At 34.8% G+C, this 23,285-nt stretch overlaps 1 protein-coding gene across 2 annotated transcripts; it reads right to left on the reverse strand.

Moving 5' to 3' along the window:
• Positions 1-17,277: 17,277 nt before the first annotated feature.
• LOC137643940 (uncharacterized) lies at positions 17,278-20,558 on the reverse strand. 2 transcript variants are annotated; one of them, XM_068376712.1, is made up of 2 exons: positions 17,712-20,558; positions 17,278-17,410 (listed from the first exon to the last, which is right to left on the reverse strand). In XM_068376712.1, the coding sequence occupies exon 1, from the start codon at positions 20,524-20,526 to the stop codon at positions 18,205-18,207; it is 2,322 nt and encodes a 773-aa protein (XP_068232813.1). In that variant the 5' UTR covers positions 20,527-20,558; the 3' UTR covers positions 17,278-17,410; positions 17,712-18,204. The 2 variants fall into 2 exon arrangements, with proteins under 2 accessions (XP_068232813.1, XP_068232812.1); XM_068376711.1 differs by having other exon boundaries at positions 17,281-17,410; positions 17,649-20,558.
• Positions 20,559-23,285: the final 2,727 nt, after the last annotated feature.

Here is a 23,285-nt window from a genome sequence, read left to right on the forward strand (position 1 = left end):
CACTATTATTTCCTTTGAGTCCTAAAAATATGGTTGCAAATTGGCATGGCTAGTTTTATATCGTTTGAGGGCTGAAAAATAGTTGCAGTTGGCATGACTATTTCTATTTCGTTTGAGTACTAAAAAAGAGTTGCAGGTGATATTCCTTTTGAGTGCTTAGAAATCGTTGAAGTTTGCATGACTACTTTTATTTCCTTATAACGCAAAAAAAAAAATTTTTAATTCATTATTGCATGGCATTACATTCATTATGCTCATAATCATCTAAACACTAAACAATGATATGAACAGATATACAAGTCTTTAATCCACACACTCATTAAGGCTGTCTTGTAACTGCACCTCCACGTTTATCCAAATACAATTTTATTAATTTCTACATCTTTTTCCGCCTAGATATCTGTCTCCTCCCTTTGGGGAGTGTGATATTGGCTGCCTCTTCTAAAGTAGACGCGTCAGGTGGAAAAGCCCTTTGATTCCAATTCCATTACAAGCTGACAGAATCCAGTTACTCTTGCAAAACGCACAAAGGGGAGTTTAAATAAACCCCCTCTATCCCCTACAGACCCTTATGGGTCCTCTAAAGGAATGTCCCGGGAAATCGCGAAACCTTTGGAGAAGGAAATTCGTTTCATTTTGGTACTTTGATTTTTATGCTAAAAATCTTGGTAAACCAGATTCAGATAACTTCTATTTTTTTACAATGTGTATAATTTTTCTATTTGTAGATATTCATATACATTTTTTTAATAATAATAATAATAATAATAACAATAGCGGTAGTAGTAATAATAATAATCTAGCAATATATAGTAAAGATCGAATATATATATATATATATATATATATATATATATATATATATATATATATATATATATATATATATGTATATGTATATGTATATGTATATGTATATATATATATATATATATATATATATATATATATATATATATATATATATATATACAAGGGCTCCAACAGGAAAAAATATCTCTGTGAGGAAAGGAAACAAGGAAATAAATAAACTACAAGAGAAGTAATGAACAATCAAAATAAAATGTTTTAAGAACTGCAACAATATGAAATTGAATGTTTTATGTATAAACTATACAAAAAAAAATAAAATAAGAGGAACAGAAAAAAAGATAGAATAGTGTGTCCTAGTTTACCCTCAAGTAGGAGAACTCTAACCCAAAATAATGGAAGTCCATAGTAGAGTGTTTATGGCACTACCCAAGACTAAAAAAACAATGGTTGGTTTTTGGAGTGCCCTTCCACTCTAATGGCTGTTTAACCTAGCTATAGAGTCTCTTCTACCCTACCAAGAGGAAAGTAGCCACTGGACATTCGTAATTTATTTCTAATGGGAAGCTACTAGTCAATAGCATAGGCAAAATTATTTCAGGACTAAGTTGAAGTAACATTTTTCGAAGATAGAGACTGGACTATTTCTTTTAATAGAGCATGACTTTTTAAAGCATAAGAAGAAATAAAAAGAAATATGATAGGTTACAAAAATCACAAATGAAAATCGTTATATAATCTGATATTTCGGAAAAAAAAATGCGAAACAAATTCATTGAATAATTTTCTAAAACTAAGTAATGGGTACATAATCCCCTCGATTTTGAATATCACTTTTCCGATTGTTGATTCCGTGATTTGATCATGATTACTATATGAGATGGAATGTATTGAGTATAAAATCTAGGCTATCAAATATTAAAGAATCATAAAATGGAAAAATTCAGACTTTTCGAAATAGATATTACAATGGCATTCTATTTTTGGTTTCCGAAATTATTATAACAATATGAAATGTAAAAAATGAAAACAAGTCTTGAATATAAATCTGATCATTTCTATTACGGATAATTTCAGGATTATTCTCATTATTGACGAATCATCTACATTTCCTGCAAATATGCAACCTGCGTGGGTACGAGTCGTACAAGGGAATTAATTTTTCATAATTTATTTCTAAATCTGATTTCAGGTATAGTATTGACAAGCATTCCCAAATTTTCTGAGAATATTGAGATATTATGATGCTATTGCCATTATTATAAATATAATATACTGCATAACTGGCGAAAAAAAAAATCTACAATAAATCATATTTTCAATCACTTACATAACTGAGGGCTATGAAGTGGGAAGTAGGAGATGATGAATGGAGAAGTATTGAATAAAAATATTTTCTCAAAACAGAAACAACAGGCGAAATCTAACCGAGGCCCTTTGCATCTAATAGGTGTAGGAGATGATGTTGATGATGATGATGATGATGATGATGATGATTAACTTTATTATTTATCATGACGAATGCATGGTTTAACCACTTTTCATCACCACGCTGCTCAGTGCGTATTGGTAATTGGGGGAGGGGGGACTTTAATCAGATTCCTCAGAGCAAACACACATAGTATGGGCGTCGTGAATAGTAGAGGTTTGCTGATCATGGTGATACACAAACCCTTTCACGTTTAGGTATCCCCACTCAGAAAGGGATTATTATTATTATTATTATTATTATTATTATTATTATTATTATTATTATTATTATTACAAGTTAAGCTACAACCCAAGTTAGAAAAGAAGGATTATATAAGCCCAAGGGCTCCAACATGGAAAAATAGCCAGTTGAGGAAATGAAATAAGAAAATAAATAAAATATATGAAAAGTAATGATCAATTAAAATAAAATAATTTAAGAACAGTCAAAGCATAGAGCACTGAAACAGAGATTTATCATATAAACTATAAAAGGACTTATATCAGTCTATTAAACATAAAACTATTTGCCGCAAGTTTGAACTTTTGAAGCTCTATCAATTCAACAACCCAATTAGGAAGATCATTCCACATTATTACCCATTAAACAGATTTGTTTTAACCCTTATTTGCTGTCTCTGCATTTTCAGTGAACATTATATTATTTTTACTCATATTAATTTTCTGTCCTACATTTGGATTGTAGGTATTACTAGGAACATTAATGTCACATATGTACGACTATACTCTGCCAATTACATAATTTTCATATTATTATTATTATTATTATTATTATTATTATTATTATTATTATTATCATTATTATTATTACTGGCTATGCAACAACCCTAGTTGGAAAAGCAAGATGCAATAAACCCGAGGGCTACAATAGGGAAAAATAGCCCAGTGAGGAAAGGAAACAAGGAAATAAATAAATGATGAGAACAAATTAGAAATAAATCATTCTAAAAACAGTAACAACGTCAAAATAGATTTGTCATATATAAATTATAAAAAGACTCATGCCAGCCTAGTCAACATAAAAAAATATGAATGATCTGTGTCAATGGCATCGTCTATTCACTTAATTTCCGTTGAATGCTTCTCAATTCATAAAGGGCCAGATAAATCATAATTAAACCTTCTAATCTCATCCAAAATGCATTGGAAACCTTACAAAATTTAACCTAACATTGATGAATTAGTGAAAGGATATGTTTTTTTTTCATTAATTATTGGAAGAAATCAACCCAGTGAAATTGACCCTATTATAATTCATTCACATACTGTATATATCCCCTATCAAGTTCTTCAGTAAGATTATATTCTAGTTTATAAGAAGCAAAAAAAAAAAAAAAAAAAAAAAAACTCTCAGCGCATGAAATATCAATCAAGAGCGTTAATGAAAAATTGCCGAAATATATTCACCACTGCATCGTTATTAATCATATAATATTTTGCCTACTAATTCCTACAATATGGAAAATCATTGATATAATATTTGAAAGAACCACATGAAAAGCATTTGGGAATATGTGACACCACAAAAGAAAAAAAATACATTCATATGTATATCTCAAATTCAAACAAATATAAAGAGAATGTCAAATTTATCTTAAGAAAAGATCATGAATACACACGTTTTCTACCACAAAAATCTGAATATAAATAGAAATATCGTCATTATCACTGGTGGTAATAAATGTTCTAATTTCTCATCTATTTATAGGTAAAAAATATCTTTAATACATATACATATACATATACATATACATATACATATACATATACATATACATATACATATACATATACATATACATATACATTATATATACATACATATATATATATATATATATATATATATATATATATATATATATATATATATATATATATATATATATATATATATATATATATATTATATATATATAAAACTTCCTATGATAATTACATCAAATTTAAAGGTTCACAGGCCGCTCATGAATGGCATAGGTAATGGACTGTGACATTGTCCTTGCAAGCGGGACAATGTCCTAGAGACTGACCATATGATCATCGATCAAGCCCCCCTATCCACCTAAGATAAGACCAAGAAGGGCCAGGTAGTGGCCGCTGATTACTAGGCAGATAGACCAAACTCTCCATCCTCAGCCCACAAAGCTGGTGAGGTTGCAACAACCAAAGGAACTCACGAGTTTGAGCGGTATTCGAACCCCAGTCTGGCAATAACCAGGCAAGGACGCTACTTCATTTAGCATAGAAATAAATTGAGTAAAAAGAAATATATAGCCCGCTGAAATTATCCTACATTTCTTAGTTTTAATCTGCTAATATTGAAGATTTAATTACTATCACGAAATATTACTTTTTTACTCGCAATTTACTAATTCGAATACTTTTACCGTCACTTAACGATACATTGGTGTTATAATGATTTTGGAACATATCAAAACACACTTGCGCTTGTGTGTGTGTATATATATATATATATATATATATATATATATATATATATATATATATATATATATATATATATATATATATATATATATATATATATATTGTTATGATTCGTATCTATAATTCACCATTTCATGTAGCACTTTATAGATCATAACAATATTTTTAGAAGTTAGTGCTAGTTTACTAGGTTCAGTTTAAAGTTTATAATTTAAAAGGGAAAATAGATAAAATCACTTTTAATCACTTTTAACCACTTTTAATTACAATATATATATTCTACACTTATGTACAGAAATATAAAGAAATAATGATAGATAAATTCATAACTTTCTCTTAAATGAATCCACTGGTGTTTCGAAACAAAATGAACAATAATATCTTACCAAATACAAATAAACACTCTTAAATCCAAGTAATAAATCCAAGAACCGTTAATCACCAATCCAGGAAGCACACTGGACAAAGCAAACTTTATTGTCGAAGTAAACAATATTTGGTCATCCATGGACCATGGAACAAACAAACAATACTTAAATCACAACTAATTAGTCACACCATCTAGTGACTGAAAACAACCATACATTTTTAAGGATACTCACTCCATCTAGTGACTGATAAGAAAACTAAATAAAAAAATATTTAATAAATATACAACGGGAATCATAACATATCCCCCCACAAAAAGTCGTCATCACCATCAAGATGACTGAAAAGACTATTTTAATATTCTCTATCATGTAGGATTCCGTGATAACATGTCTGCACATACATTGTCTTTTCCTTTTATATGGTGTATTGGAAGATCATATTCTTGTAGCATCAGCCACCATCTCATGAGTCGATGATTTTTCGTTCTCATTCTCTGTAAAAACGTTAGAGGCTGATGGTCCGTGTAGACATTGATAGTAAATGGAGAACAATGGAGATAAGCTGCAAACTTCTCCAATGCAACCAATAACCCAAATGCTTCTTTTTCAACCGTTGCATAGGGTCGTTGGTGAGGTTTGAGCTTCTGAGAAGCATACATTACTGGATGCAAGATTCCATCTGTCCCTTCCTGTAGCAGTACAGCTCCCGTTCCCAAGTCGCTGGCATCAACCTCAATTGAAAAGGGTTTATTAAAATTTGGTGCCTGCAAAACTGGACAAGATGCCAGGATGCGTTTTGAGTATTCAAAGGCAGCCTTGCAATCGTCAGTCCAATTAAATTTCTTTTTACTGCTTGTAAGAGAAGTGAGAGGAGCGACCACATCCGAGAAATTTTCGCAAAAACGTCGATAGTATCCAATCATTCCCAGGAATCGTTGAACTTCTCTTCTAGAGGTGGGAGGCTGTATGGCAATGATATCCTTCACCTTGGCATCTACTGGTGCCACTTCATTGCTTCCCACAACGTATCCAAGGTACTGTATCTTGGCATGTCCAAAGTCACTTTTCTTCAGGTTTATTGTCAAACCTGCCTTCCTCAGACGCAGCAATACTTCTTTCAAGCCCTTCATGTGGTCCGACCAAGACTCTGCGAAAATAATAACATCATCTAAGTAAACTGCAACTCCTGGAAGTCCTTCTAGAAGATCATTCATTGCCCTCTGGAATACTGGTCCTGCATTTTTTAAGCCAAAAGGTAAAACCTTATATTGGAACAATCCATCGGGTGTAACAAATGCAGTAATGGGTTTTGAAGATGGAGATAAAGGAATTTGGTAGTATCCTTTTAGAAGGTCTATACGTGTAACAACTTTAGAAGAACTTACTTGATCAATCAAATCATCCACTCTAGGCAGTGGGTATGCATTTGTGACAGTGAGTTTATTAACCTGTCTATAATCGGTGCAGAGTCGAAACGATCCATCGGGTTTTCGTACTAATAAACACGGTGAAGACCAAGGACTGTCACAGCTTTCGGCCAAGTCGTTATCCAGTAGAAACTGAGTTTCTTTTCTCAATATAGCTCTCTTGTATGGGGATATTCGATAAGGTGCTTGCTTGCATGGGGTTGTTCCCTCTTTCAAAATGATAGTATATTCCAAAAGATTAGTTTGTGTTGGTACATCTCCACACAGATCTCTGAAAGACTTCAGCAAATGTTCCACATCCATAGCCTGGCGAGAACCTAAATGCATTAATTTTGCGGAGATATTAATTAAAATTTCAGAATTGGAGAGGTGAGAATCATTACCTATTTGAAAATCATTCTCTGGAACAATAACCGAATCATTCTTAACGTTTACAGCTGCAAGCACTGTCGACTTCACTTTAGTCCTCTGACACAAAAGGCTTAAGTCTATTCACATGAACAAGATGCCTATCTTACCTCTTACCAGTAGTTTCAATTTCATATACATTATTGCCCCGTCTCTCTACTACAGTATAGGGTCCTTCAAAACGACATTCTAAAGACTTCTTAGTGGGATTAAGCATTAAAATTTGATCACCTGGTTTAAATTCTCTTATTACAGTTTTAACATCAAACCTTTTCTTCATACTATTTTGGGCTTTAAACAGATTCTGATGTGCAAATACTCGAGCCTCATCTAATTGCTTTTTAAGAGTAACAGCATATTGATGTAAGTCTTTACCTGATTCATGGTTTTCCAGCCAGACATCATATAAAACCTTTAAGGGTCCTCTAATACTCCTACCATAAAGTAGTTCAGAAGGCGAATATCCCAAACTGTCTTGCTGAGTATTTCTTATGGCGAACAACACAAACGGTAGTCCCTCATCCCACTCCTTCTGATGTTCATGGCAGTATTTAGTCAGAGCCTCCTTAAGCGTCTGGTGAAATCGCTCTAGCGCCCCCTGGCTTTGCGGATGATAAGCTGTAGATATTGAATGGTGAACACCCATAGCCAACATAACATCCTGAAAAAGCTTTGATGTAAAATTGGTACCACGGTCGGTTTGAACAACTTTAGGTATGCCATATTGAGTAAAAACCTTGATAAGGTGTGGAATAAGATTCTTAGTAGTTATATTCCGTAGAGGAATAGCATCTGGATATCTAATACTAGAACACATTATAGTCAACATGTATTGGTGCTGTCTTTTTGTTTTTGGTAGAGGTCCAACGCAGTCAATAATAACTTTTTCAAAAGGAACATTACAGACTACTTGAGGCACCAAAGGAACTGGTTTAGGTGCTTGGTTTGGCTTACCTACTTTTTGACAGGTTACGCAACAATTGCAGAATACCTTCACATCACGAAAAAGGCTAGGCCAATAAAAATATTGCAATATACTATATGCTGTCTTCTTAATCCCAAGATGAGTAGTAGAGACTTCATGGGCCACCTTCATCACATGATTTTTCAGAGATGCTGGAACCACCAACTGTTGTTTAACTTCCCAAGAGGCAGTTGCTGCTGCAGTACTTCCTCTATATTTCCTCATTAGCACTCCAGCTTTCAAGTAGTAACATGTAGGTTCTGCCATACTCTCCTTCTCTGTCAATGCATTCTTAAACAAAGGCTGTAAAGAGACATCGTTAATTTGTTCATGTTTCAAATCTGTGACATTAATTTTATATACATCATTGCATGATGATGTCAATACATTTCCAACTTTTCCATTACAACCTTTCCTACTCGTAGTATCAAAACTATTCTCCCTAACCACAGTAGGAATATCAGGTTGAACACTTTCATTAAACAAACTATGGAGAGAGTAGTCAAAATCTGTCCCTAAATCTAAACGTACTCCATCTCTAACCTTGTCATCCTCAACTGCAGACCTAGCACCACATTCAACAGCATTGAACTGGTCATCAATACTAGGTACCGATTCGGTCAAAACAATACCACGCAGGCCTCTGCTGCGTTCAACTACACAAGATGGGAACAACTCAGGTTCCACATCCTCCAACTGCTGAACAGGGCTGACTTCCAAAGGATTATCACATACCACTGGGTCCGGCACCACAAGATTACCTGCAACATCATTTCCAACAAGAACATCTACGCCAGGAATCGGAAGAGACTCTACAATACCCACAATGATATTACCCTTGAATATGCCACAATCCAAATGCACTCTAGCCCGAGGCAAAGAAGTCAAACCACCTATGCTCCTAACTATTACTTTATCATTGGTAAGACAGTCCTCTAACCCAGGTACTGCCCCTCTTACAACTAAACTCTGTGATGAACCGGTGTCCCGCATTAGCTTTACAACAACACCCTCACTATGTTCATCACCAGTAACCAAAACTCCGTCAAAGCAGAATGGTTTGAAACCATCAACACCACCAGCTGACTCAGCATTTATATCGCAACAAGAGAAATTAGATTCCTCTGCTTTACTCTCTTTCATTCTTCCTAGAATGTTTGGGACATCTAGCTTTCACATGACCGACCTCACCACACGAATAACAAGTTACACTTGAACTAGCACCAGAGCCAAGAGATTTAACAGATAATCTATAAGGACTTGTTGGTGGTGAGTTTTGAGGTGACTTACCTGGTGTCTTCCTGGATTGGTTACCTGAATAGCGAGGTCTTAATAACCTAAAATTTTCAGCAAGTACAGTTGCTCTTTGAAGAGTAGTTACTTCTTTCTCAAATAAATACCTCTGCGTATCAATGGGTATACCTCTTATAAATTGTTCTACTAATATTAGTTCTCTATTCATCCATGCTCGAAACACCAGCAGACTTTAACCACTTATCATGCATACGCACAATATTATGGGAATATTCAACATACGACTGGTTGTCAAATTTACGATATTTACGGAACTTTAAGCGGTAATATTCCGGGGTGAGTTCGTATACACGCAAGATAGATTCTTTAATAAAATCATAATCTTTACCTTCTTCTAATGTTAAAGCAAGAAAGGCAGACCGACCTTTACCCTTTAAAGCAGGTTGAATAAGAATTGGCCATATTACCTTAGGTAACTCTAAACTATCTGCCAACTTCTCAAATAAAGCAAAAAATTCATCAGGCGAGTTTTCGTCAAAGGAAGGAATCATCTTTGAATACTTAATTACATTAGTGTTACTATCTTCTAACCGAGCTACACCACCAGTTTTGCGTTCAATTTTAAGTTGTTCTAACTTAAAACTTATATTCACGCTCTTCACGTTCTAACCGCTCTTTCCGGTCTCGTTCTTCACGTTCTGACCTCTCTATTCTATCTTTCTCTCTTTCTCTCTCAGCATATTGCAACTCTAACCTCTTTACCTCTAACACTGAACTTGTTTCATCACAAAGATCAAACGCTTCTTCAGTTAATATATCATTATCAACCAATTTACTTATAACAAAATGCTTGACTTGTGATTTACGCCACGTTTTCTTGACATCACGAACAAATTCATATTCACGCGCAATAGATAGCCAGTCCTCTTTACGTATCGTATGCGAACGCAAATAACCAATAGAGGGTTGACTAACAAATGCACTCAAATCAAAAGGCTCCATAACTACAATAATTTTTACTATTCAAAACTAAATTTAAATATTAAACTTTACACTTCACTTAATGTTTTTTGGTCGCCAAAAATCAATAATACAGAGCAGCCATCAATAGTCAACTAAAATGAAAACACGTTTCACAAAACTTCGCTCGATTAATATATTTAGAAAATACGCATATGTTCGATAATAGAGGCAATTAGGAAAATTTCTGTACATACCCGACGTGTAGAATATCCTGGCCAGGTCACCATTTGTTATGATTCGTATCTATAATTCACGATTTCATGTAGCACTTTATAGATCATAATATTCTTAGAAGTTAGTGCTAGTTTACTAGGTTCAGTTTAAAGTTTATAATTTAAAAGGGAAAATAGATAAAATCACTTTTAATCACTTTTAACCACTTTTAATTACAATATATATATTCTACACTTATGTACAGAAATATGAAGAAATAATGATAGATAAATTCATAACTTTCTCTTAAATGAATCCACTGGTGTTTCGAAACAAAATGAACAATAATATCTTACCAAATACAAATAAACACTTTTAAATCCAAGTAATAAATCCAAGAACCGTTAATCACCAATCCAGGAAGCACACTGGACAAAGCAAACTTTATTGTCGAAGTAAACAATATTTGGTCATCCATGGACCATGGAACAAACAAACAATACTTAAATCACAACTAATTAGTCACACCATCTAGTGACTGAAAACAACCATACATTTTTAAGGATACTCACTCCATCTAGTGACTGATAAGAAAACTAAATAAAAAAATATTTAATAAATATACAACGGGAATCATAACATATCCCCCCACAAAAAGTCGTCATCACCATCAAGATGACTGAAAAGACTATTTTAATATTCTCTATCATGTAGGATTCCGTGATAACATGTCTGCACATACATTGTCTTTTCCTTTTATATGGTGTATTTGAAGATCATATTCTTGTAGCATCAGCCACCATCTCATGAGTCGATGATTTTTCGTTCTCATTCTCTGTAAAAACGTTAGAGGCTGATGGTCCGTGTAGACATTGATAGTAAATGGAGAACAATGGAGATAAGCTGCAAACTTCTCCAATGCAACCAATAACCCAAATGCTTCTTTTTCAACCGTTGCATAGGGTCGTTGGTGAGGTTTGAGCTTCTGAGAAGCATACATTACTGGATGCAAGATTCCATCTGTCCCTTCCTGTAGCAGTACAGCTCCCGTTCCCAAGTCGCTGGCATCAACCTCAATTGAAAAGGGTTTCTTAAAATTTGGTGCCTGCAAAACTGGACAAGATGCCAGGATGCGTTTTGAGTATTCAAAGGCAGCCTTGCAATCGTCAGTCCAATTAAATTTCTTTTTACTGCTTGTAAGAGAAGTGAGAGGAGCGACCACATCCGAGAAATTTTCGCAAAAACGTCGATAGTATCCAATCATTCCCAGGAATCGTTGAACTTCTCTTCTAGAGGTGGGAGGCTGTATGGCAATGATATCCTTCACCTTGGCATCTACTGGTGCCACTTCATTGCTTCCCACAACGTATCCAAGGTACTGTATCTTGGCATGTCCAAAGTCACTTTTCTTCAGGTTTATTGTCAAACCTGCCTTCCTCAGACGCAGCAATACTTCTTTCAAGCCCTTCATGTGGTCCGACCAAGACTCTGCGAAAATAATAACATCATCTAAGTAAACTGCAACTCCTGGAAGTCCTTCTAGAAGATCATTCATTGCCCTCTGGAATACTGGTCCTGCATTTTTTAAGCCAAAAGGTAAAACCTTATATTGGAACAATCCATCGGGTGTAACAAATGCAGTAATGGGTTTTGAAGATGGAGATAAAGGAATTTGGTAGTATCCTTTTAGAAGGTCTATACGTGTAACAACTTTAGAAGAACTTACTTGATCAATCAAATCATCCACTCTAGGCAGTGGGTATGCATTTGTGACAGGGAGTTTATTAACCTGTCTATAATCGGTGCAGAGTCGAAACGATCCATCGGGTTTTCGTACTAATAAACACGGTGAAGACCAAGGACTGTCACAGCTTTCGGCCAAGTCGTTATCCAGTAGAAACTGAGTTTCTTTTCTCAATATAGCTCTCTTGTATGGGGATATTCGATAAGGTGCTTGCTTGCATGGGGTTGTTCCCTCTTTCAAAATGATAGTATATTCCAAAAGATTAGTTTGTGTTGGTACATCTCCACACAGATCTCTGAAAGACTTCAGCAAATGTTCCACATCCATAGCCTGGCGAGAACCTAAATGCATTAATTTTGCGGAGATATTAATTAAAATTTCAGAATTGGAGAGGTGAGAATCATTACCTATTTGAAAATCATTCTCTGGAACAATAACCGAATCATTCTTAACGTTTACAGCTGCAAGCACTGTCGACTTCACTTTAGTCCTCTGACACAAAAGGCTTAAGTCTATTCACATGAACAAGATGCCTATCTTACCTCTTACCAGTAGTTTCAATTTCATATACATTATTGCCCCGTCTCTCTACTACAGTATAGGGTCCTTCAAAACGACATTCTAAAGACTTCTTAGTGGGATTAAGCATTAAAATTTGATCACCTGGTTTAAATTCTCTTATTACAGTTTTAACATCAAACCTTTTCTTCATACTATTTTGGGCTTTAAACAGATTCTGATGTGCAGATACTCGAGCCTCATCTAATTGCTTTTTAAGAGTAACAGCATATTGATGTAAGTCTTTACCTGATTCATGGTTTTCCAGCCAGACATCATATAAAACCTTTAAGGGTCCTCTAATACTCCTACCATAAAGTAGTTCAGAAGGCGAATATCCCAAACTGTCTTGCTGAGTATTTCTTATGGCGAACAACACAAACGGTAGTCCCTCATCCCACTCCTTCTGATGTTCATGGCAGTATTTAGTCAGAGCCTCCTTAAGCGTCTGGTGAAATCGCTCTAGCGCCCCCTGGCTTTGCGGATGATAAGCTGTAGATATTGAATGGTGAACACCCATAGCCAACATAACATCCTGAAAAAGCTTTGATGTAAAATTGGTACCACGGTCGGTTTGAACAACTTTAGGTATGCCATATTGAGTAAAAACCTTGATAAGGTGTGGAATAAGATTCTTAGTAGTTATATTCCGTAGAGGAATAGCATCTGGATATCTAATACTAGAACACATTATAGTCAACATGTATTGGTGCTGTCTTTTTGTTTTTGGTAGAGGTCCAACGCAGTCAATAATAACTTTTTCAAAAGGAACATTACAGACTACTTGAGGCACCAAAGGAACTGGTTTAGGTGCTTGGTTTGGCTTACCTACTTTTTGACAGGTTACGCAACAATTGCAGAATACCTTCACATCACGAAAAAGGCTAGGCCAATAAAAATATTGCAATATACTATATGCTGTCTTCTTAATCCCAAGATGAGTAGTAGAGACTTCATGGGCCACCTTCATCACATGATTTTTCAGAGATGCTGGAACCACCAACTGTTGTTTAACTTCCCAAGAGGCAGTTGCTGCTGCAGTACTTCCTCTATATTTCCTCATTAGCACTCCAGCTTTCAAGTAGTAACATGTAGGTTCTGCCATACTCTCCTTCTCTGTCAATGCATTCTTAAACAAAGGCTGTAAAGAGACATCGTTAATTTGTTCATGTTTCAAATCTGTGACATTAATTTTATATACATCATTGCATGATGATGTCAATACATTTCCAACTTTTCCATTACAACCTTTCCTACTCGTAGTATCAAAACTATTCTCCCTAACCACAGTAGGAATATCAGGTTGAACACTTTCATTAAACAAACTATGGAGAGAGTAGTCAAAATCTGTCCCTAAATCTAAACGTACTCCATCTCTAACCTTGTCATCCTCAACTGCAGACCTAGCACCACATTCAACAGCATTGAACTGGTCATCAATACTAGGTACCGATTCGGTCAAAACAATACCACGCAGGCCTCTGCTGCGTTCAACTACACAAGATGGGAACAACTCAGGTTCCACATCCTCCAACTGCTGAACAGGGCTGACTTCCAAAGGATTATCACATACCACTGGGTCCGGCACCACAAGATTACCTGCAACATCATTTCCAACAAGAACATCTACGCCAGGAATCGGAAGAGACTCTACAATACCCACAATGATATTACCCTTGAATATGCCACAATCCAAATGCACTCTAGCCCGAGGCAAAGAAGTCAAACCACCTATGCTCCTAACTATTACTTTATCATTGGTAAGACAGTCCTCTAACCCAGGTACTGCCCCTCTTACAACTAAACTCTGTGATGAACCGGTGTCCCGCATTAGCTTTACAACAACACCCTCACTATGTTCATCACCAGTAACCAAAACTCCGTCAAAGCAGAATGGTTTGAAACCATCAACACCACCAGCTGACTCAGCATTTATATCGCAACAAGAGAAATTAGATTCCTCTGCTTTACTCTCTTTCATTCTTCCTAGAATGTTTGGGACATCTAGCTTTCACATGACCGACCTCACCACACGAATAACAAGTTACACTTGAACTAGCACCAGAGCCAAGAGATTTAACAGATAATCTATAAGGACTTGTTGGTGGTGAGTTTTGAGGTGACTTACCTGGTGTCTTCCTGGATTGGTTACCTGAATAGCGAGGTCTTAATAACCTAAAATTTTCAGCAAGTACAGTTGCTCTTTGAAGAGTAGTTACTTCTTTCTCAAATAAATACCTCTGCGTATCAATGGGTATACCTCTTATAAATTGTTCTACTAATATTAGTTCTCTATTCATCCATGCTCGAAACACCAGCAGACTTTAACCACTTATCATGCATACGCACAATATTATGGGAATATTCAACATACGACTGGTTGTCAAATTTACGATATTTACGGAACTTTAAGCGGTAATATTCCGGGGTGAGTTCGTATACACGCAAGATAGATTCTTTAATAAAATCATAATCTTTACCTTCTTCTAATGTTAAAGCAAGAAAGGCAGACCGACCTTTACCCTTTAAAGCAGGTTGAATAAGAATTGGCCATATTACCTTAGGTAACTCTAAACTATCTGCCAACTTCTCAAATAAAGCAAAAAATTCATCAGGCGAGTTTTCGTCAAAGGAAGGAATCATCTTTGAATACTTAATTACATTAGTGTTACTATCTTCTAACCGAGCTACACCACCAGTTTCGCGTTCAATTTTAAGTTGTTCTAACTTAAAACTTATATTCACGCTCTTCACGTTCTAACCGCTCTTTCCGGTCTCGTTCTTCACGTTCTGACCTCTCTATTCTATCTTTCTCTCTTTCTCTCTCAGCATATTGCAACTCTAACCTCTTTACCTCTAACACTGAACTTGTTTCATCACAAAGATCAAACGCTTCTTCAGTTAATATATCATTATCAACCAATTTACTTATAACAAAATGCTTGACTTGTGATTTACGCCACGTTTTCTTGACATCACGAACAAATTCATATTCACGCGCAATAGATAGCCAGTCCTCTTTATGTATCGTATGCGAACGCAAATAACCAATAGAGGGTTGACTAACAAATGCACTCAAATCAAAAGGCTCCATAACTACAATAATTTTTACTATTCAAAACTAAATTTAAATATTAAACTTTACACTTCACTTAATGTTTTTTGGTCGCCAAAAATCAATAATACAGAGCAGCCATCAATAGTCAACTAAAATGAAAACACGTTTCACAAAACTTCGCTCGATTAATATATTTAGAAAATACGCATATGTTCGATAATAGAGGCAATTAGGAAAATTTCTGTACATACCCGACGTGTAGAATATCCTGGCCAGGTCACCATTTGTTATGATTCGTATCTATAATTCACGATTTCATGTAGCACTTTATAGATCATAATATTCTTAGAAGTTAGTGCTAGTTTACTAGGTTCAGTTTAAAGTTTATAATTTAAAAGGGAAAATAGATAAAATCACTTTTAATCACTTTTAACCACTTTTAATTACAATATATATATTCTACACTTATGTACAGAAATATGAAGAAATAATGATAGATAAATTCATAACTTTCTCTTAAATGAATCCACTGGTGTTTCGAAACAAAATGAACAATAATATCTTACCAAATACAAATAAACACTTTTAAATCCAAGTAATAAATCCAAGAACCGTTAATCACCAATCCAGGAAGCACACTGGACAAAGCAAACTTTATTGTCGAAGTAAACAATATTTGGTCATCCATGGACCATGGAACAAACAAACAATACTTAAATCACAACTAATTAGTCACACCATCTAGTGACTGAAAACAACCATACATTTTTAAGGATACTCACTCCATCTAGTGACTGATAAGAAAACTAAATAAAAAAATATTTAATAAATATACAACGGGAATCATAACATATCCCCCCACAAAAAGTCGTCATCACCATCAAGATGACTGAAAAGACTATTTTAATATTCTCTATCATGTAGGATTCCGTGATAACATGTCTGCACATACATTGTCTTTTCCTTTTATATGGTGTATTTGAAGATCATATTCTTGTAGCATCAGCCACCATCTCATGAGTCGATGATTTTTCGTTCTCATTCTCTGTAAAAACGTTAGAGGCTGATGGTCCGTGTAGACATTGATAGTAAATGGAGAACAATGGAGATAAGCTGCAAACTTCTCCAATGCAACCAATAACCCAAATGCTTCTTTTTCAACCGTTGCATAGGGTCGTTGGTGAGGTTTGAGCTTCTGAGAAGCATACATTACTGGATGCAAGATTCCATCTGTCCCTTCCTGTAGCAGTACAGCTCCCGTTCCCAAGTCGCTGGCATCAACCTCAATTGAAAAGGGTTTCTTAAAATTTGGTGCCTGCAAAACTGGACAAAATGCCAGGATGCGTTTTGAGTATTCAAAGGCAGCCTTGCAATCGTCAGTCCAATTAAATTTCTTTTTACTGCTTGTAAGAGAAGTGAGAGGAGCGACCACATCCGAGAAATTTTCGCAAAAACGTCGATAGTATCCAATCATTCCCAGGAATCGTTGAACTTCTCTTCTAGAGGTGGGAGGCTGTATGGCAATGATATCCTTCACCTTGGCATCTACTGGTGCCACTTCATTGCTTCCCACAACGTATCCAAGGTACTGTATCTTGGCATGTCCAAAGTCACTTTTCTTCAGGTTTATTGTCAAACCTGCCTTCCTCAGACGCAGCAATACTTCTTTCAAGCCCTTCATGTGGTCCGACCAAGACTCTGCGAAAATAATAACATCATCTAAGTAAACTGCAACTCCTGGAAGTCCTTCTAGAAGATCATTCATTGCCCTCTGGAATACGGGTCCTGCATTTTTTAAGCCAAAAGGTAAAACCTTATATTGGAACAATCCATCGGGTGTAACAAATGCAGTAATGGGTTTTGAAGATGGAGATAAAGGAATTTGGTAGTATCCTTTTAGAAGGTCTATACGTGTAACAACTTTAGAAGAACTTACTTGATCAATCAAATCATCCACTCTAGGCAGTGGGTATGCATTTGTGACAGTGAGTTTATTAACCTGTCTATAATCGGTGCAGAGTCGAAACGATCCATCGGGTTTTCGTACTAATAAACACGGTGAAGACCAAGGACTGTCACAGCTTTCGGCCAAGTCGTTATCCAGTAGAAACTGAGTTTCTTTTCTCAATATAGCTCTCTTGTATGGGGATATTCGATAAGGTGCTTGCTTGCATGGGGTTGTTCCCTCTTTCAAAATGATAGTATATTCCAAAAGATTAGTTTGTGTTGGTACATCTCCACACAGATCTCTGAAAGACTTCAGCAAATGTTCCACATCCATAGCCTGGCGAGAACCTAAATGCATTAATTTTGCGGAGATATTAATTAAAATTTCAGAATTGGAGAGGTGAGAATCATTACCTATTTGAAAATCATTCTCTGGAACAATAACCGAATCATTCTTAACGTTTACAGCTGCAAGCACTGTCGACTTCACTTTAGTCCTCTGACACAAAAGGCTTAAGTCTATTCACATGAACAAGATGCCTATCTTACCTCTTACCAGTAGTTTCAATTTCATATACATTATTGCCCCGTCTCTCTACTACAGTATAGGGTCCTTCAAAACGACATTCTAAAGACTTCTTAGTGGGATTAAGCATTAAAATTTGATCACCTGGTTTAAATTCTCTTATTACAGTTTTAACATCAAACCTTTTCTTCATACTATTTTGGGCTTTAAACCGATTCTGATGTGCAGATACTCGAGCCTCATCTAATTGCTTTTTAAGAGTAACAGCATATTGATGTAAGTCTTTACCTGATTCATGGTTTTCCAGCCAGACATCATATAAAACCTTTAAGGGTCCTCTAATACTCCTACCATAAAGTAGTTCAGAAGGCGAATATCCCAAACTGTCTTGCTGAGTATTTCTTATGGCGAACAACACAAACGGTAGTCCCTCATCCCACTCCTTCTGATGTTCATGGCAGTATTTAGTCAGAGCCTCCTTAAGCGTCTGGTGAAATCGCTCTAGCGCCCCCTGGCTTTGCGGATGATAAGCTGTAGATATTGAATGGTGAACACCCATAGCCAACATAACATCCTGAAAAAGCTTTGATGTAAAATTGGTACCACGGTCGGTTTGAACAACTTTAGGTATGCCATATTGAGTAAAAACCTTGATAAGGTGTGGAATAAGATTCTTAGTAGTTATATTCCGTAGAGGAATAGCATCTGGATATCTAATACTAGAACACATTATAGTCAACATGTATTGGTGCTGTCTTTTTGTTTTTGGTAGAGGTCCAACGCAGTCAATAATAACTTTTTCAAAAGGAACATTACAGACTACTTGAGGCACCAAAGGAACTGGTTTAGGTGCTTGGTTTGGCTTACCTACTTTTTGACAGGTTACGCAACAATTGCAGAATACCTTCACATCACGAAAAAGGCTAGGCCAATAAAAATATTGCAATATACTATATGCTGTCTTCTTAATCCCAAGATGAGTAGTAGAGACTTCATGGGCCACCTTCATCACATGATTTTTCAGAGATGCTGGAACCACCAACTGTTGTTTAACTTCCCAAGAGGCAGTTGCTGCTGCAGTACTTCCTCTATATTTCCTCATTAGCACTCCAGCTTTCAAGTAGTAACATGTAGGTTCTGCCATACTCTCCTTCTCTGTCAATGCATTCTTAAACAAAGGCTGTAAAGAGACATCGTTAATTTGTTCATGTTTCAAATCTGTGACATTAATTTTATATACATCATTGCATGATGATGTCAATACATTTCCAACTTTTCCATTACAACCTTTCCTACTCGTAGTATCAAAACTATTCTCCCTAACCACAGTAGGAATATCAGGTTGAACACTTTCATTAAACAAACTATGGAGAGAGTAGTCAAAATCTGTCCCTAAATCTAAACGTACTCCATCTCTAACCTTGTCATCCTCAACTGCAGACCTAGCACCACATTCAACAGCATTGAACTGGTCATCAATACTAGGTACCGATTCGGTCAAAACAATACCACGCAGGCCTCTGCTGCGTTCAACTACACAAGATGGGAACAACTCAGGTTCCACATCCTCCAACTGCTGAACAGGGCTGACTTCCAAAGGATTATCACATACCACTGGGTCCGGCACCACAAGATTACCTGCAACATCATTTCCAACAAGAACATCTACGCCAGGAATCGGAAGAGACTCTACAATACCCACAATGATATTACCCTTGAATATGCCACAATCCAAATGCACTCTAGCCCGAGGCAAAGAAGTCAAACCACCTATGCTCCTAACTATTACTTTATCATTGGTAAGACAGTCCTCTAACCCAGGTACTGCCCCTCTTACAACTAAACTCTGTGATGAACCGGTGTCCCGCATTAGCTTTACAACAACACCCTCACTATGTTCATCACCAGTAACCAAAACTCCGTCAAAGCAGAATGGTTTGAAACCATCAACACCACCAGCTGACTCAGCATTTATATCGCAACAAGAGAAATTAGATTCCTCTGCTTTACTCTTTCTTTCATTCTTCCTAGAATGTTTGGGACATCTAGCTTTCACATGACCGACCTCACCACACGAATAACAAGTTACACTTGAACTAGCACCAGAGCCAAGAGATTTAACAGATAATCTATAAGGACTTGTTGGTGGTGAGTTTTGAGGTGACTTACCTGGTGTCTTCCTGGATTGGTTACCTGAATAGCGAGGTCTTAATAACCTAAAATTTTCAGCAAGTACAGTTGCTCTTTGAAGAGTAGTTACTTCTTTCTCAAATAAATACCTCTGCGTATCAATGGGTATACCTCTTATAAATTGTTCTACTAATATTAGTTCTCTATTCATCCATGCTCGAAACACCAGCAGACTTTAACCACTTATCATGCATACGCACAATATTATGGGAATATTCAACATACGACTGGTTGTCAAATTTACGATATTTACGGAACTTTAAGCGGTAATATTCCGGGGTGAGTTCGTATACACGCAAGATAGATTCTTTAATAAAATCATAATCTTTACCTTCTTCTAATGTTAAAGCAAGAAAGGCAGACCGACCTTTACCCTTTAAAGCAGGTTGAATAAGAATTGGCCATATTACCTTAGGTAACTCTAAACTATCTGCCAACTTCTCAAATAAAGCAAAAAATTCATCAGGCGAGTTTTCGTCAAAGGAAGGAATCATCTTTGAATACTTAATTACATTAGTGTTACTATCTTCTAACCGAGCTACACCACCAGTTTCGCGTTCAATTTTAAGTTGTTCTAACTTAAAACTTATATTCACGCTCTTCACGTTCTAACCGCTCTTTCCGGTCTCGTTCTTCACGTTCTGACCTCTCTATTCTATCTTTCTCTCTTTCTCTCTCAGCATATTGCAACTCTAACCTCTTTACCTCTAACACTGAACTTGTTTCATCACAAAGATCAAACGCTTCTTCAGTTAATATATCATTATCAACCAATTTACTTATAACAAAATGCTTGACTTGTGATTTACGCCACGTTTTCTTGACATCACGAACAAATTCATATTCACGCGCAATAGATAGCCAGTCCTCTTTACGTATCGTATGCGAACGCAAATAACCAATAGAGGGTTGACTAACAAATGCACTCAAATCAAAAGGCTCCATAACTACAATAATTTTTACTATTCAAAACTAAATTTAAATATTAAACTTTACACTTCACTTAATGTTTTTTGGTCGCCAAAAATCAATAATACAGAGCAGCCATCAATAGTCAACTAAAATGAAAACACGTTTCACAAAACTTCGCTCGATTAATATATTTAGAAAATACGCATATGTTCGATAATAGAGGCAATTAGGAAAATTTCTGTACATACCCGACGTGTAGAATATCCTGGCCAGGTCACCATTTGTTATGATTCGTATCTATAATTCACGATTTCATGTAGCACTTTATAGATCATAATATTCTTAGAAGTTAGTGCTAGTTTACTAGGTTCAGTTTAAAGTTTATAATTTAAAAGGGAAAATAGATAAAATCACTTTTAATCACTTTTAACCACTTTTAATTACAATATATATATTCTACACTTATGTACAGAAATATAAAGAAATAATGATAGATAAATTCATAACTTTCTCTTAAATGAATCCACTGGTGTTTCGAAACAAAATGAACAATAATATCTTACCAAATACAAATAAACACTTTTAAATCCAAGTAATAAATCCAAGAACCGTTAATCACCAATCCAGGAAGCACACTGGACAAAGCAAACTTTATTGTCGAAGTAAACAATATTTGGTCATCCATGGACCATGGAACAAACAAACAATACTTAAATCACAACTAATTAGTCACACCATCTAGTGACTGAAAACAACCATACATTTTTAAGGATACTCACTCCATCTAGTGACTGATAAGAAAACTAAATAAAAAAATATTTAATAAATATACAACGGGAATCATAACAATATATATATATATACATATATATATATATACATATATATATATATATATATATATATATATATATATATATATATATATATATATATATATATATATATATATATAAATATATAAATATATATATATATATATATATATATATATATACATATATTTATATATATATATATATATATATATATATATATATATATATATATATATATATATATATATATATATATATATATATATATATATAAATATATGTATTTATATATATATATATATATATATATATATATATATATATATATATACATATGTATATATATATATATATATATATATATATATATATGTAAATATACATATATATATATATATATATATATATATATATATATATATATATATATATGTATATGTATATATATATATATATATATATATATATATATATATATATATATATATATATATATATGGATTGATTCATATTTTGGCTATACATAAGCTACGTCTTTTCCGGTCTTTATATCATAGCCCAGGTTTTTTATAAATATAGATAACACATTAAATTAGAAATCGGGTAATGTCCAAATTCCAAGAAATTAAAATATTCGAAATTATTAGTAACTCTCTTCGCCTCTTTTAACCATTTCGTATTAAAAGTAAAAAAAAAAAAAAAAAAAAAGAGGGTAAAAACGGTAAAAACATTGTAAACAAGAGCAATCAGAGATTTCAAACCTTCGCCAATGAATATCGCTATAATTTTATTAAAGTCTACGGACAAAGCACTTATTTCTACATATGAGGACAGTGGATGAATCTACTTTAACATCTACGGGAACCGCAACCTCCTTTTCATTTACTGACAGTAGATGGCAAAAAATGAGAATCCGAATCTAGAACTCGGATCTACAGTAAAATCCGGATCCGGATCTGGATCATCTCAAAAATTTAATGGAGGCGTTCATGACCTAAGATCTATCTGTGGTGAAGATTTCGTCATAATCTTCCGCGTAGTTTTGGCTTAATCCTGTCCAAAAAGAGACATAGACAAATAATTAAACTAACTATTTTATAACATCTTTGACGGAGATAAAAATGAGTATATCATTTTAATTCAATCACAACACTAACTGGATAATAAGGCAAAATAATCT

The sequence above is a fragment of the Palaemon carinicauda genome, chromosome 7 (genome assembly GCF_036898095.1).
Source record: "Palaemon carinicauda isolate YSFRI2023 chromosome 7, ASM3689809v2, whole genome shotgun sequence".
In the NCBI taxonomy this organism is placed as follows: domain Eukaryota; kingdom Metazoa; phylum Arthropoda; class Malacostraca; order Decapoda; family Palaemonidae; genus Palaemon; species Palaemon carinicauda.

What these genes read in the sequence shown, in the direction of transcription:
- LOC137643940 (XM_068376712.1), bottom strand. Translation starts at nt 20,526, where the DNA reads ATGAATAGAGAACTAATATTAGTAGAACAATTTATAAGAGGTATACCC.